Genomic DNA, 16609 nt, shown 5'->3' on the forward strand with positions numbered 1-16609 from the left:
GGTATAATTCAGTGTCTTAAGAAGGATTCAAGTACAGGTTTAACAATCTTATAATCTCATTTCTGATAAAGCACTGAAGGTCTTACTGCCAGACTGATTATAATGAGGCACTAAAGGTGAAAAAAGCTGTACATGTTGTGAAGAAAGTATTTAAATCCATCTTTTGAACAAATTTAACTAACACAAGGAAATGCTTTTCCATTTAAAAGGGTTATTTTGAAATGAAGACAAAAATGTATTCATCTTCACTGTTTTTTCAAATTTAAGGGAATAATTTATACCATATTATTAGACAAGAATGTACAGCAAAAATGTGGGACATAGCAGTATACTGAGAGTATATATATATGGTTTATACCTTTCCAAGCTGCCAGTCTTTTAGGCTTTGAATATGGCCAGCAGCCCCCATCATTACTATACCCCAACCCACAACTATCTTATAAAAAGTTTTATGTTCACGGTGAAAGGAATTTTGACTTTCAAATTACATATTTATATTAATGTCACTATAAACCAATGGGAATAGTAATTTTTAAACAAGCTTGCTAAATATTGGGACTAAACTGTTACTAAGATATATGTAGCTATTTAGCTGTTCTCTCTAGACCATGTCTCTCAATGGGTTTCTACCACTTGACTAATTTATTGGTGAATTTTTTTTTTTTTTGAGATGGAGTCTCACACTGTTGCCCGGGATGGGGTGCAGTGGCATGATCTGGGCTCACTGCAACCTCCACCTCCTGGTTTCAAGTGATTCTCCTGCCTCAGCCTCCCAAGTAGCTGGGATTACAGGTGTCCACCACCATGCCCGGCTAATTTTTTGTATTTTTAGTAGAGAAGGGGTTTCACACTGTTGGCCAGGCTGGTTTCAAACTCCTGATCTCAGGTGATCCGCCTGCCTTGGCCTCCCAACGTGCTGGGATTACAGGCGTGAGCCACCAGGTCTGGCCTTTTAGTGAATATTTAAACAAAGGTAGTGACTGGGATTGGTGATCTGGCTAAGTATTTTGAAACATATTTTGAAAAATATGGCTTATTGTTAATAGGGAAATAGAATATCAGTTTTTTTCTTATTCATTCCATCTTCCTTGTACTGTGTATTTAAAATTGATCAGATAAAAAAATCTCCAAAAGAAAACATCACGCTGGGTGCAGTGGCTCACATCTGTAATCCCAACATTTTGGGAAGCCAAGGCAACGATTGCTCGGGCTCAGGAATTTGAGACCAGACTGTGCAACATAGCGAGACCTTGCTTCTACTAAAAATAAAAATAGGCCAGGCGCGGTGGCTCACACCTGTAATCCCGGCACTTTGGGAAGCTGAGGCGGGTAGATCACCTGAGGTCAGGAATTCGAGACCAGCCTGGCCAACATGGCGAAACCCTGTCTCTACTAAAAATACAGAAGTTAGGTGGGCGTGGCGGTGTGCACCTGTAATCTGAGCTACTCGGAAGGCTGAGGCAGGAGAATCGCTTAAACCTGGGAGGCAGAGGTTGCAGTGAGCTGGGATCACGCCACTGTCCCCCAGCCTGCGCGACAAGAGCAAAACTCTGTCTTTAAATAAATAAATAAATAAAATTAGCTAGTCTCAGCTACTCAGGAGGCTGAGGTGGGAAGATCGCTTGAGCACATCATATTGAAGCTGTAGTGGGCTATTAATGTGCCACTGAACTCCAGTATGGGAGATAGAACAAGACCCTATCTTTAAAAGAAGGAAAAAAAAAAAAAAAAAAAAGCAGAGTAGAATGGTGGTTACCAGGGGCAGGAGGAGTGGAGAGTATAAAAAAGAGGAGATGTTGATAAAAGAGTACAAAATTTCAGTTAGGAGGAATAAGCCTTAGTGCTCTACTGTGCAGAATGGTGACTGTAATAAATAATAATGCATTGTATATTTGGAAATTGCTAAAATAATTTTAAATGTTTTTACCACAAAAAAAGATAAGTATGTGAGGTAATGGATTTATTAATTGGCTTGATTTAATCATTCCACAATGTAAACACATATCAAAACATCATATTGTGCCCCACAAATATATACAATTATTATTTGTCAATTAAAAATAAAATTTTAGCCTGGGCAACACAGTGAGACCTCATCTCTTAAAAAAAAAACAGCAGGGTGTGGTGATGCACGCCTGTAGTCCCAGCTACTTGGGAGGCTGAGGCAGGAGGATGGCTTAAGCCCAGTAGGTTGAGGCTGCAGTGAGCTGTGAAAGCACTACCGCACTGAGCCTGGGCGACAGAGTGAGACTCTGTCTCAAATAAAATATTTTTAAAAACTGAGAACCCCTCCCCTCTAAAAACCTCTAAAGAACTCCAAATGCAACTTGAATGGGTTCCAACTAGTCAAACAGAGCTCAATTTGAACAATAAAAGAACCAATTATAACAATGGATTATAACCCATTGATTAAAATAGGAGTTGATACAGATGTAATGAATTAAAACTCTGATGAGTAAGGGGATACTTATATAATCTCAAAGAGTCTCCCCACAAAATGTTAACTAATTACAAAGGGAAAATTAGTAACTTCAGAATGGAGAAAACTGGCAGACCCCTTAATTACATGATAGAGGTTTTCATTAATAATAGGACAAACACAAATCAGCTGCTACTTAATAGAGTGCAACCAGAAAAACATGGCTTCAGTGACAGGAATGTCAGACACACAGCCTGAACCTAGTCGTGAGGAAACATCCAACAAACCCACTGAGGGACCTTCAACAATGTAACTGCCGAGTAATTTTCAAAAGCCTCAAGGTCCTGAAGATCACGGAAAAGCTGAGGAGCCAATCCAGTGTGAAGGAGACTAAAGAACTTGAGATCCATATGAAATGTGTGATTGGATCTCTCTATAAAGGGCGTTGTTGGGACAACTGATGAAACCTGAGTGGCTGAAATTCAGAACACACTGCTCCAAAATAGGCAGCTCTGGCATACTGACCATGCTGAGTTAAAGGCACTTGAAAAACAGCAGGCACAGCCGAGTGTGGTGGCTCTCATGGCTGTAATCTCAGTACTTTGGGAGGCTGAGGGAGGCAGATCACTTGAGGCCAGGAGTTCAAGACCAGCCTGGCCAATGTGGTGAAACCCCATTTCTACTAAAAATACAGAATTAGGTGTGGTGGCCCACACCTGTAATCCCAGTTACTTGGGAGGCTGAGGTAGAAGGATCACTTGAGCCCCGGAGGTCAAGGCTGCAGGGAGCCAAGATTGTACTGCACTCTAGCCTGGGTGACAAAGCAGGATCTTGTCTCAAAACAAAACAAAACAAAAACAGCAGGCACAAGAATAATATGACCTTTTTCTTTCTGAAAGGAGAAAAAATTCTCACATAAAAGATGTCCTCCCTATACCAGAAGGAAAATATCTTTCTACATCAAGGACAGGAAATTGAGGTCAAGGGAAATCTGCACAAACTTTGTTAAATTAACTCTTATCTTCTTGGTCACTTCTCCACACAATTAACCTATTCAAGCCCAAGTCCCTTTGTCTTGTCACATTTTCACAATGTTCTACTCTTTGTCCAATTCAGTATCTAAGTGTTCAACATGAACTGCATCTTTGGGTCTTCATTCCCTTATGAGGGCTCCAAGTCATGGAACTCTTTTTTTTTTTTTTTTGAGACGGAGTCTTGCTGTGTCACCCAGGCTGGAGTGCAATGGCCAGATCTCGGCTCACTGCAAGCTCCGCCTCCCGGGTTCACGCCATTCTCCTGCCTCAGCCTCCCGAGTAGCTGGGACTACAGGCACCCGCCACCTCGCCCGGCTAGTTTTTTTTTGTATTTTTTATTAGAGACGGGGTTTCACCGTGTTAGCCAGGATGGTCTCGATCTCCTGACCTCGTGATCCGCCCGTCTCGGCCTCCCAAAGTGCTGGGATTACAGGCTTGAGCCACCGCGCCCGGCCGGAACTCTTATATTAAATAAATTTGTATGCTTTTCTCCTGTTAACATGTCTTTAATTCTCAGGCCCAGCCAAAAAGCCCTAAGAGGATAAGGGTAAAATTTTGCCTCCCTTACATAGTGTATCATTGTTACTTTCCTCATATTTATGGTTACATTGTGGATACGCAGGACAATGCTCTTGTTTGCAGGAAGTACCCGCTAAGGTATTCAGGAGTGATGGGACATCAATCTGGCAACTTACTTTTAAGTTATCAAAATATTTGTAAGCTGGGCGTGGTGGCTCATGCCTGTAATCCCAGCACTTTGGGAGGCCAAGGTGAGCAGATCATGAGGTCAACAGATTGAGCCCATCCTAGCCAACATGGTGAAACCTCACCTTTACTAAAAATACAAAAATTAGCTGGGGGTAGTGGTGTCTGCCTGTAGTCCCAGCTACTCGGGAGGCTGAGGCAGAAGAATCGCTTGAACCCGGGAGACGGAGGTTGCAGTGAGCTGAGATCGCGCCACTGTACTCCAGCTTGGTAACAGAGTGAGACTCTGTCTCAAAAAAATATAATAATAAAATAAATAAATAAATGAAATATCTGTAACGATTCTGAAAGTTCGGGATTATTCCAAGTGTTAAAAAACCTGTCAACCAGATCACACCCTATCTTACCTTCCAGTGACTTCCAAGTAAATTCAGACAAAAAGCCGAAGTATGTACCATGGCTTACTGAGTCTCCCCGAGGCCTGAAAGCTTGAAGGGATGAGTAACTCCTCCCTTCTCAGGCTCAGTCCCAAGGCTCAAGGCTACTTGGGCAGCAGCCTGTGTCAGCAAGACACCAGAAGCAGGAAGAGAGCTGGCTGAAAGACACAAACCCCCTTGAAGATCAAGAGGCAGGACGTCCAGGTACTAGATAGCAGTTACATCAGACCGAGACACTTCCTATTTACAGGAGACTATAAAACCCCTGCCCCGTCCTCATTTGGTGCTAACACCATTTTAGGCCTCAGCCCGCCTGCACCCAGGCACTCATTAAAACAGCATGTTGGTCCACATCGCCTCATGTTGTCTATTGGCACGCTCTCGGGGTTCAAGCCAATACAAGAACCTTTCGTCTTACAAGATCTACATGATTTGGGCCCTAGCTATTTCTCCTACCTCGTTTCTTAACATCTTCCCCTCACTCATTCCATTCCAGCCAAACTGGCCATACTGCTGTTTTTGAACAGACCAAGCAATACGTCTCAAACATACAGGCTTTGCACCTGTGGTTCCCTCTGCCTGGAATGCTTTCTCCCCCTCTTCTAGGTCTTTCCTCAAATAATCTTTCTCTAACTCCTGTATAAAACAGCCACCTGACCCTTCCATTGCTCTTGATTCCCCTGTGAGGCCCAGCTTCATATCATCTTCCTTGCACTTATCATTACCACAAATACGTAAAGTATGTTTTTCTGCCTTCCCCCATGAAAACGAGGACCCTGTTTTATTCACTGCTTTATCCCCAGGTTCTTGGCACCTGGTAGGTACTAAATAAATAGTTATTTGAATAGGGATGATAAATTGTATCTGTACGATTACTCTCTACATGTAATAATACCTGGCTCTCTAATTAGAGATAAATCAACCCAACATCAAATGTATTCACGAATCAAGGGTAAGAATCCACAGATTTAGAATTCCACAGTGTGTCACAGTCAACAAACAGGGCTTTGAGAAACAAACAGCTAAGCTTGTCCAACACCATTTCTCCCTACAAAGATTCATCACAAGCCGTGAAGCTTCCCATACAAACAAGGGTCATCAAAGGTACTCAGCCCTTAGGAGGCTTCTCTCCACAAAGAAATGCAGCTTTGAATCCTCCCTTGCCCTCAGGCACCTGCTGGAGTGATCTTCTACAGCTCTTACCTTCATTTTCCTGTGATCTCAGATCAAATAAAAGGACTTGCTCCACTGAATAGAACTTTTATCTTTTCAGGTTTTTACTATTTTATAATTTTAAACATACTTAATCGCACATAATTGAAATCACAGCCTACCCCTCATCTCCCCAACTGTGGCCCCTGAGCACCAATGTTAGACGAATGTTTTGAAGCAGATAGATGTCAATCTGAATAAGACAGCTTACATGCCTTCCACAGCCTCCCAGGACCAACTCCACCCAAGAAACAATCTCTCAATGAAACAAAAACCAGGACACCTCAGCTCCAAAAGCCTGAATTCCATGTTGACACCTTGGTCTCAAATAATCCTCCTAACATATAGAATGCCCCTTCGGAGAAGGTTGATGGTTCTAAACCTAAAACCCAAGCTCAGTGCATGCTGGGCTTAATACCTAGGTGACAGGATGATCTGTGCAGCAAACCACCATGGCACACGTTTACCTATGTAAACCTGCACATCCAGCACATGTACCCTGGAACTTAGAATAAAAGTTGAAGAAAAAAACAAAGACACAGAATGTGGAAAAAATAAAAAATAAAAATAAAAATAAACAACCCAAAACAACCCACAGCTCCTCAGACCTTAACAGAACAACAGGTTATTATTTCCCACTAAAAAGAGTGCAACAGCAATCCCCTAATGATATAGCATGAGAAATTTCCTAATCAGTGCTGCTTTCTCATGTTAAGAAGCAATGAACTTCTTTTTTCAGATTCAGGGTTTCACTCTGTCGCCCAGGCTGGAGTACAGTGATGCACTGATACCTCCTTGCAACCTCAAACTCCTGAGCTCAAGGGATCCTCCCACCTCAGCCTCCCAAGTAGCTGGAATTACAGGCACACACCACCATGCTTGACTAATTTTCTAAAACTTTTTTATTTATAGAGATGAGGCCTTGTTATGTTGCACAGCCTGGTCTCAAACTTCTGTCCTCAAGCGATCCTCATGCCTCAGCCTTCTGAAGTGCTGGAACTACAGGTATGAGCCACCACACCGAGCCCCAGTGAGCTTTTAAAGACATTATCCATTATCATGTTCTTCAAACTACATCACTGACATAGTCAGTGCTCACAATTAGTCCAAGTAGTAGAACACGGGTTGAAAACTGGTTATAGCTCAGCAAAAAATGTACAGTACAAATATGTTTTGCTTAGCTCACACAGTATTTGGAAAAAAAAAAAAAGTTGTTCTGTCCAATTGAGTAGCCTATTTATCACAAATAAAAATTTAAAAATGTCCTCAGTTGGATTATCGGTATTTTAAAGTGCTCTAGAAAGGCCAGGCATGGTGGCTCATGCCTGTAATCCCAGTATTTTGGGAGGTAGAGGTGGGCGAAGCATTTGAGTCCAGGAGTTCGAGACCAGCCTGGGCAACATGGCAAAACCTCATCTGCACTAAAAATACAAAAGAATTAGCTGGGCATGGTGCCACATGCCTGTAGTCCCAGCTACTCAGGGGGCTAAGGCAGGAGGATCACCTGAGCCCAGGAAGTCGAGACTGCAGTGAACCCTGATTGTGCCACTGCACTCCAGCCTGGGCAACAGAGTGAGACCCTGTCTCAATAATAATAATAATAATAAAAATAATGTTCTGGGCCACATGTGGCAAGTGGTTACCCTATCGGACAGGGCAGATAAAGAACACTTCCGTCATCGTGGAAGGTTCTGCTAGATAAGGCTGTATTTAAAATGTCAAATATTTTTGAAAATTAATTGAAAAAACAAGAACTGGCCCGGTGTGGTGGCTCATGCCTGTAATCCCAACACTTTGAGAGGCTGAAGTGGGTGGATCACTTGGGGCCAGGAGTTTGAGACCAGCCTGGCCAACATGGTGAAACCTGTCTGTGGTAAAAGTAGAAAAATTAGCCAGGCATTGTGGCAGGTGCCTGTAGTCCCAGGTGCTCAAGAGGCTGAGGCAGGAGAATCGCTTGAACCTGGGAGGCAGAGGTTGCAGTGAGCCAAGATGGTGCCACTGCACTCCAGCCTGGGCAACAGAGTGAAACTCTATCTCAACAAAAAAAAAAGAAAGAAAAAACAAGAAGTCTCACAAAGAAATACAGATGTCCACCTTTGAAAATTCCAGAAACCCTTCGCAGAATTCTCACCGGATGGAACTGGGGTTTGCTGAAGAAGCCTGCTGCCCTCTTTGACAAGTCTGCACTTTTCAGTTCACTGTAGTTCCCACGACCTCCTATTGTTTCATAGCTGCACTTCACTCACTTATGTCACATATCTGGGTTTCCAAGTGACTCTTTAGAACAGAGGCAAATACACTGAGATTATCCCACTTTCTACTGAAGACAGCCCAAAACTAGCTCTGATGTTCAAATCCAATTAAAATAAAATGTCACAGCCCACCAGATAGACTTATTTCTAGTTTTTGAGTGAAATTTTCTAGACCACTGGAAAGGATCTCCAGAGTTTAACTGTATATCAACTCTATGGCATTATTTCAGCAGTCTATGAAACAGATATAAGTACTTTGCTTAGAAACACTTCATGCAAAATTTGGTAATTCAAGTGAGCATTTAGAATTTCATCTCAAAATATGTATATTATAAAGTCATACAGGTTTTAGAGACCTAAGGAATTTTAGGACTATCATTTTACAGATGATGAAACTAAGCCCTAAAGAGCTTAAGGAACTTGCTTAAAGTCAAACCGCCAGACAAGATTACAGCCAAAGTTCTTTGCACCTTCCGCTTCACCAAGACAGGTGATACTATGGCATATTGTTGTTCTAAGACAGCCACACCATTATACATCCCAATATATACCGTGATGTTGACATGCCTCCATCAAGAGATAGGTCCATGTTTTCTCAAGTAGAACTTGGGCGGAGCTTTCTAATTGCCTCAATCAATGGAATATGAAAGTGATACTGGACAATTTGCAAGACTAAGTTAGATAAGGCAATATGGCTCCTGCCTAGCTCACTCTCTCAGAGCACTTGCCTGTGTCAGCCCAGGCAACATGAAGGTATTCCAACCCACAGGCCCAGCTATAACCCCAGCTGACAGCCAACAATAAATGCCAGATACTAAGTGAACAAGTTTTCCTTTTTCTTTTTTTTTTTGTGGAGACGGAGACTCGCTCTGTTGCCAGGTTGGAGTACAGTGGTATGATCTCGACTCACTGCAACCTCTGCCTTCCGGGTTCAAGTGATTCTCCTGCCTCAGCTTCCCAAGTAGCTGGGACTATAGGCACGTACCACTGTGCCCGGCTAATTTTTGTATTTTTAGTAGAGACGGGGTTTCACTGTGTTAGCCAGGATGGTCTCGATCTCTTGACCTCGTGATCCACCCGCCTCAGCCTTCCAAAGTGCTAGGATTACAGGCGTGAGTCACCGCACCCAGCCTGATCAAGTTTTCAGATGATTCCAGTGTCCAGCCTTGGAGTCTTCCAGCTGAGGCTCCAGACATCTGGGAGCAGAGACTAGCCACCCTTGTTTTATCTTGTCTGAACTCCTGACCCGAAAAAAAAAAAAACTATGGAGACAGAAATAATTGTTGTTTTAAGCCACTAAATTTAAGGGTAACTTATGCATTCAATGTAAGTAGGACAGATACTTTCAGAAGAATACCACTGACTGCCTTATAGAGAGATATTCAATCAATTTTTTTTTTTTTTTTGAAATGGAGTCTCACTCTGTCGCCCAGGCGGGAGTGCAGTGGCCGGATCTCAGCTCACTGCAAGCTCCGCCTCCCGGGTTTACGCCATTCTCCTGCCTCAGCCTCCCGAGTAGCTGGGACTACAGGCGCCCGCCGCCTCGCCCGGCTAGTTTTTTGTATTTTTTAGTACAGACGGGGTTTCACCGGGTTAGCCAGGATGGTCTCGATCTCCTGACCTCGTGATCCGCCTGTCTCGGCCTCCCAAAGTACTGGGATTACAGGCTTGAGCCACTGCGCCCGGCCTCAATAAATATTTTCGTAATGAAATAAATATTGTCAAGTTAAATTAAATAAAATGAACCAGGCATGGTGGCTCATGCTTATAATCTCAGCTACTTGGAGGCTGAGGTGAGAGGATTGCTTGAGCCCAGGAGTTCCAGCCTGGGCAACATAGTAAGATCCCATCTCAACTAAAAAAATAAATAAATAAAAGCTGGGTATGGTGGCTCACGCCTGTAATCCCAGCACTTTGGGATGCCAAGGTGGGTGGGTCACTTCAACCCAGGAGTTTGAGACCAGCCTGGGCAACATGGCGAAATCGCATCTCTATAAAAAATGCAAAAATTAGGCCGGGTACAGTGGCTCATGCCTGCAATCACAGCACTTTGAGAGGCCGAGGCAGGTGGATCACCTGAGGTCAGGAGTTTGAGACCAGCCTGGCCAACATGGCGAAACCTCATCTCTACTAAAAATACAAAAATTAGCCAGGCGTGGTGGCATGAGCCTGTAGTCCCAGCTACTTGGGAGCCTGAGGCAGAAGAATGGCTTGAATCTGGGAGTCAGAGGTTGCAGTGAACCAAGATCATGCCACTGCACTCCAGCCTGGGCAACAGAGCAAGACTGTCTCAGAGAAAACAAACAAATAAACAAACAACAAAAACAGGCCAGGCATAGTGGCTCATACCTGTAATCCCAGCACTTTGGGAAGCCGAGGTGGGGGGATCACCTGTGGTCAGGAGTTCGAGACCAGCCTGGCCAACACAGTGAAACCCTGTCTCTACTAAAAATACAAAATTAGCTGGGCATGGTGGCTCACACCTGTAGTCCCAGCTACTCAGGAGGCTAAGACAGGAGAATCGCTTGAATCCAGGAGGCGGAGGTTGCAGTGAGCCAAGATCGCGGCACTGCACTCCGGCCTGGGCGACAGAATGAGACTCTGTCTCAAAAAAGAAACAAACAAATTTAAAAACGAAACAAAAATTATCCGGGTGAGATGGCATGGGCCTGTAGTCCCAGCTACTAGGGAGGCTGATGTGGGAGGATCACTTGAGCCTGGGAGGTCAAAGCTGAAGTGAGTCATGATTGTGTCACTGCACTCCAGTCTGGGTGACAGAGTGAGACTCTGTCTCAAAAAAAAAAAAAAAAAAAAAAGACAAATAAAATAAAATAATAAAATGTTGTCTCAGCTTACCAGTCAGGAGGCACCATGCTTCCATCCACTTCCCAGAATGTGTTTTTGCCATTCATTTCAGTAGTATATACAACCCATCGGTGACGGCCTGAGTGGAAAGACGAATATTTAGAAAGAAAAACTTTTTTTTTTTTTTAAAGCATAGATGCATAATATCAAAGAAGACAACCTTTTTATTAAGAAAAGACTTTGTGTGATCTTATATAAGAGAGCTATTAGAGGAATAACACCCTGGGTGAATTCATGAAGGCAAGCTCCAGGACGTGTGTGGCAAGCTTTAATCAGCAACCTGCACCAAAGACTGAGATGATTCACTGCTGTGGAGGGGCTCAGGCCTTTCCCGGAGTGGAGAATCCTTGCTTCCCTGCCAGCTCCCCAGAGGGAGTAGCAGATAGGACAGGAAAGTGTGTTCCCGGATGTTCAGGGTATTCAGAAAATAAGGTGCTCCTCTTGCGACTGGGGCAAAAACACATTTGTAGCAATCATACTTGAATTCTACGTCTCCAAGTAAGTATTTTTTTTAAACCACCCCAGATCCTTTTGGAAATTTGTGAATTATACACAATAAGCAAACATTAGAAACGATGGTTAGGTACACAGGACACCTCATGTCATCAAAATAATATGGCTGCATTCCTCATTTAGGAAATTTCTGAGCACTAGTTGAGGGGCCTAACCACTATTTACACTATTGGGTCCTTAAACTGAGCAAAGACTTGGGCTTTGTCACTTATTATCAGTGGTTGTTAGGCAAATTTCATGAGCCTCAGTTTCTTTATCTATTAAAAGTGGATGACTATACCTACATCTTAGAGTTGCTGTGAAAATTAAATATCACATACATTCACCTAGTTCAGCATCAGCCACATAAGCGTATAATAAATATTAATTCCTTCTACCCCTTCCTTACTGTTCTTACCTGCCAATAGGGAACACTGAATTTGTTCATTCCTATGATGGATTTTAAACCAATAAGCAAAAGGTAATCTGCATTTCATTTACAGGGTTTTCCTAGATAAACATATAATCAACAAATATTGACTACCAATACTTAAACATGACCCCATCTCTTTTTAAAAATACAGATTTCAATAAACATTTACTGCTTCATTTAGAGAAATCAATCTTAAGAATAGCTAACTAAAAATAAACTATAATTCAATGAGGCACGGGAATGTGCAGGCAGACGGAGGAGACCTTGGGAAAGGTTTCATAAGTCAAGACCTGACAATACAGTTAGGCTATAATGATGGAGGTGGGCCTTAACAATCTCTCCCTCTCTGTCTCTCTCTCTCCGTATTTCTTGAAATGTTAAATGCCTATTCTCAGACTCAGCTTTATTTATTTATTTATTTGTTTACTGGAGATGGAGTTTCGCTCTGTGACCTAGGCTGGAGTGCAGTGGCGCAACCTCGGCTCACTGCCTGCAACTTCCCCTTCCTGGGTTCATGCAATTCTCCTGCCTCAGCCTCCCGAGTAGCTGGGACCATAGGCATGTGCCACCATGCCTGGCTAATTTTTGTATTTTTAGTAGAGATCAGGCCAGAAATTTATTTAAACACATACATGTAGTTATAAGCAGGTTCACAGTAGCATCATTCCTAATAGCAAAAAGCCAAAAGCAACCTATGTGTCTATCAACAGTAACAGGATTGAAGAAATAATGGTTCTACCATACACTGGAATGTTGTGTTGCTGTTTTTAAAAATGCTGTGCATTTTTTTTTTTTAAATAAGCAAACACAACTGGCTGGGCACGGTGGCTCACTTCTTAATCCCAGGACTCTGGGAGGCTGAGGCAGAGGGATCACTTGAGCTCAGGAGTTCGAGACCATCCTGGGCAACACAGTGAAACCCTGTCCCTACAAAAAATACAAAAATTAGCTGGGCATGGTGGCACACACCTGTACTCCCAGCTACTCTCAAGCTTGAGGTGAGAGGATCACTTGAGCATGGGAGGCAGAGGTTGCAGTGAGCCGAGATCACACCACTGCATTCCAGGTGGGGCAACCGAGAGTCCCTGTCCCAAAATAAAAGAATCTTAAATATACATAAAGACTAAACTATTAAAAGAGTTGCAAAATTAAAAGGGGAGAGAGCTTTCATACACCAAATATATATATACACATACATATATAGGTACACACACACACACACGAGATGGGGGACATTGTGAGACACTATGTTGCCCAGGCTGGTCTTGAACTTCTGGCCTCAACTGATCCTCCCACCTTGGCCTCCCAAAGCACTGGGATTACAGGCATGAGCCACCATGCCAGGCCCTAATTTTTTTTAATTAGCAAAAATAGGAATATTTCCAATGCAAGGGAGAAAAGAAGAAAGGAGTACGGCTGCGGTGGCTCACGCCTGTAATCTCAGCACTTTGGGAGGCTAAGGTGGGCAGATCACGAGGTCAGGAGTTTGAGACCAGCCTGACCAACATGGAGAAACCCCATCTCTACTAAAAATATAAAAAATTAGCTGGGCATGATGGCCCATGCCTGTATTCCCAGCTACTCAGGAGGCTGAGGCAGGAGAATCGCTTGAACCTGGGAGACAGAGCTTGCAGTGAGCCAAGATCCTGCCATGGCACTCTAGCCTGGGCAACAAGAGCAAAACTCCGTCTCAAAAAAAGAAAAGAAAAGAAGAAAGAAAGGAAAGAATGTAATGTTATACTTTGTAACAGTAAGTGAGAAGTAGAAAGAATAATTACCCCAGGTTCTGCCATTAATTACTTAAGTCTCTTTGATTAAGACAGTTCCTTGTGACTGTTTCTTCATCTATAAAACAACAGTGTTTCGACAATCTCTTAAAATCTATTCTAGGTCTAAAATTCTGTGATTTATGTGAGTATTAAAAACATCATAACTAGGTGTGACAGTATGTGCCTATAATTCCAGCTCCTCAGGAGGCTAAGGCGGGAGGATTGCTTGAGCTCAAGAGTTCAAGACCAGCTCAAGTAAAATAGTGAGACCTCATCACACACACACACACACGCACACACACACGCACACGCACACACATAAATAACAGAGTACATCAGATGTTTACTTCTTATAGACCAACATGCATCCAAAGCAACCACACATAGTTTACACATTCCTGAGAAATATTCCTAACTGCTCAATGACTTACCTTCTTCATCTGTAAAATGGGGGCATAGGGAGCACAAAAGTGCCTATCTCAAGGAGATGTTGAAGATTAAAGTAGATAATGTATGTTTTTGTTTAGCACAGCACCTAGCACATGGTAATCACTCAATAAATGCTAGGTAATTATATTTCACATTATACACTGTTCCCCTGGATGAAGACTAATTGCTTTTTCCTCTTTGATACTTTTCATCTCAATCAAGAGAGTATTTTTTTATTATTATAAAAGTAAAAAATGCACATGGGAGAAAATTCAACAATTCAAGAAGGTACAGGTTGGGTGTCTCTAATTCCAAAAGCTCCAAGATTGGAAACTTTTTTTTGTGTGCTGGCATGACACTCAAAAGAAATGCTCATTAGAGCATTTCAGATTTCAGATTAGGGATGCTAAACTGGGACATATAATGCAAATGTTCCAAAATCCAAAAAATCTAAAATCTGAAATATTTGTGGTCCCAAGCATTTCAGGTAAGGGATACTCAAACTGTAAAAAAAATAGTAGCAGTCACAGTGCTAATATTGACTGAGCACTTATTATGTGCCAAGCATTAGGCCAGTGGTTCTTAAGAGTTGGAAATTTTGCCCCCAAGGGGACATTTGGCAATGCCTGGGACATTTTTGGTTGTCAGTCAGGGCCGCTGCTGCTGGTCATTCTATGATGCACAGGACAGCCCCTCACAACAAAGAATTATCTGTCCCAAAAAAAGAAAACTACAAACCAATATCCCTGATGAACGTAGATACACAAATCCTCAACAAAATATTAGCTAACCAAATCCAACAGCATACCAAAAAGATAATCATACATCATGATCAAGTGAGTTTAATACTAGGGATACAGGGATGGTTTACCATACCCAAGTCAATAAATGTGATATACCACATAAATAGAATTAAAAATAAAAATTGTATGATCTTCTCACCAGATGCAGAAAAAGTATTCGATAAAATCCAGCATTCCTCTATGATAAAAGCCCTCAACAAAATTGGCACAGAAGGGACATACCTCAAAGTAATAAAAGCCACATATGACAAACCCACAGCAAATGTCATACTGAATGGGGAAAGGCTGAAAGCATTCGCCCTGAGAACTGGAACAAGACAAGGATGCCCACGTTCAGCACTTCTATTCAACGTAGTACTGGAAGTCATAGCCAGAGCAACTGCATAAGGGAAAGAAATAAAGTGCATCCAAATTTAAAAAGAGGGAAGTCAAACTGTCGCTGTTTGTTGATGATACGATCATATACTTAGAAAAGCCTAAAGACTCATGCAGAAAGCTCCTAGACCTGATAAATAAATCCAGCAAAGTTTCAGGATACTAAATCAATGTACACAAATCAGTAGCACAGCTATACACCAACAACAACCATGCTGAGAATCAAATCAAGAACTCCATCCCTTTTACAACAGCTGCAAAAAATGAAATAAAATACTTAGGAATATACTTAACCATGGAGGTGAAAGATCTCTACAAGGAAAACTAAAAAACACTGCTGAAAGAAATCATAGATGACACAAATAAATGGAAACATACCCCATGCTCATGGATGGGCATAATCAATATTGTGAAAATGACCACATGGCCCAAAGCCATCTACAGATTCAATGTAATTCCCATCAAAATACCATCATCGTTCTTCACAGAACTAGAAAAAACAATTTTAAAATTCATATGGAACCAAAAATGAGGCCACATAGCCAAAGCAATACTAAGCAAAAAGAACAAATCTCGAGACTCCACATTACCCGACTTCAAATTATACTATGAGGCTACAGTTACCAAAACAGTATGCTACTGGTATAAAATAGGCCAATGGAACAGAACAGAGAACTCAGAAATAAAGCCAAATACTCACAGCCAACTGATCTTCAACAAAGCAAACAAAAACATAAAGTGGGGAAAAGACACCCTATTCAACAAATGGTGTTGAAAAAACTAGCAAGCCACATGTAGAAAAATGGAAGTGGATCCTCATCTCTCACCTTATACAAAAATCAACTCAAGATGGATCAAAGAGTTAAATCTAAGACCTGAAAACATAAAAATTCTAGAATATCACTTCAGAAAAACTCTTTCAGACGCTGGTTTAGGCAAGGAAGTCATAACTAAGAACCCAAATGCAACAAAAACAAAAATAAATGGTACCTAATTAAACTAAAAAGCTTCTGTACAGCAAAAGAAATAATCAGCAGAGTAAACAGACAACCACAAAGTGGGAGAAAATATTTGCAAACTATGCATTAGACAAAGGACTAATGTCCAGAATCTACAAGGAACTCACACAAATCAGTAAGAAAAAAACAATACCATCAGAAAGTGGACAAAGGACATGAATAGACAATTCTCAAAAGAAGACATACAAACAGCTAATAAACCTATGAAAAAAATGCTCAACATCACTAATTATCAGGAAAATGCAAATTAAAACCACAATGAGATAGCACTTTACTCCTGCAAGAATGGCCATAATTAAAAATTCAAAAAATAATAGATGGTAGTGTGGATGTGGTGAAAAGGGAACACTTTTACACTGCTGTTG

At 41.9% G+C, this 16609-nt stretch overlaps 2 protein-coding genes across 2 annotated transcripts in view; one reads left to right on the forward strand and one right to left on the reverse strand.

Moving 5' to 3' along the window:
* Window positions 1-16609, forward strand: part of METAP2 (methionyl aminopeptidase 2) — an 817888-nt gene that overhangs the window by 295316 nt on the left and 505963 nt on the right. The gene's annotated exons all lie outside the window — the stretch shown is intronic.
* The window catches only part of NDUFA12 (NADH:ubiquinone oxidoreductase subunit A12), a 42052-nt gene that overhangs the window by 21011 nt on the left and 4432 nt on the right, over window positions 1-16609 (reverse strand). The window contains exon 3 of the mRNA XM_050747213.1: window positions 10916-11003. Coding sequence (XP_050603170.1) covers window positions 10916-11003 — 88 coding nt within the window. The remainder of the gene's footprint in view (window positions 1-10915; window positions 11004-16609) is intronic.

The sequence above is a fragment of the Macaca thibetana genome, chromosome 11, assembly GCF_024542745.1.
Source record: "Macaca thibetana thibetana isolate TM-01 chromosome 11, ASM2454274v1, whole genome shotgun sequence".
Classification (NCBI taxonomy): domain Eukaryota; kingdom Metazoa; phylum Chordata; class Mammalia; order Primates; family Cercopithecidae; genus Macaca; species Macaca thibetana.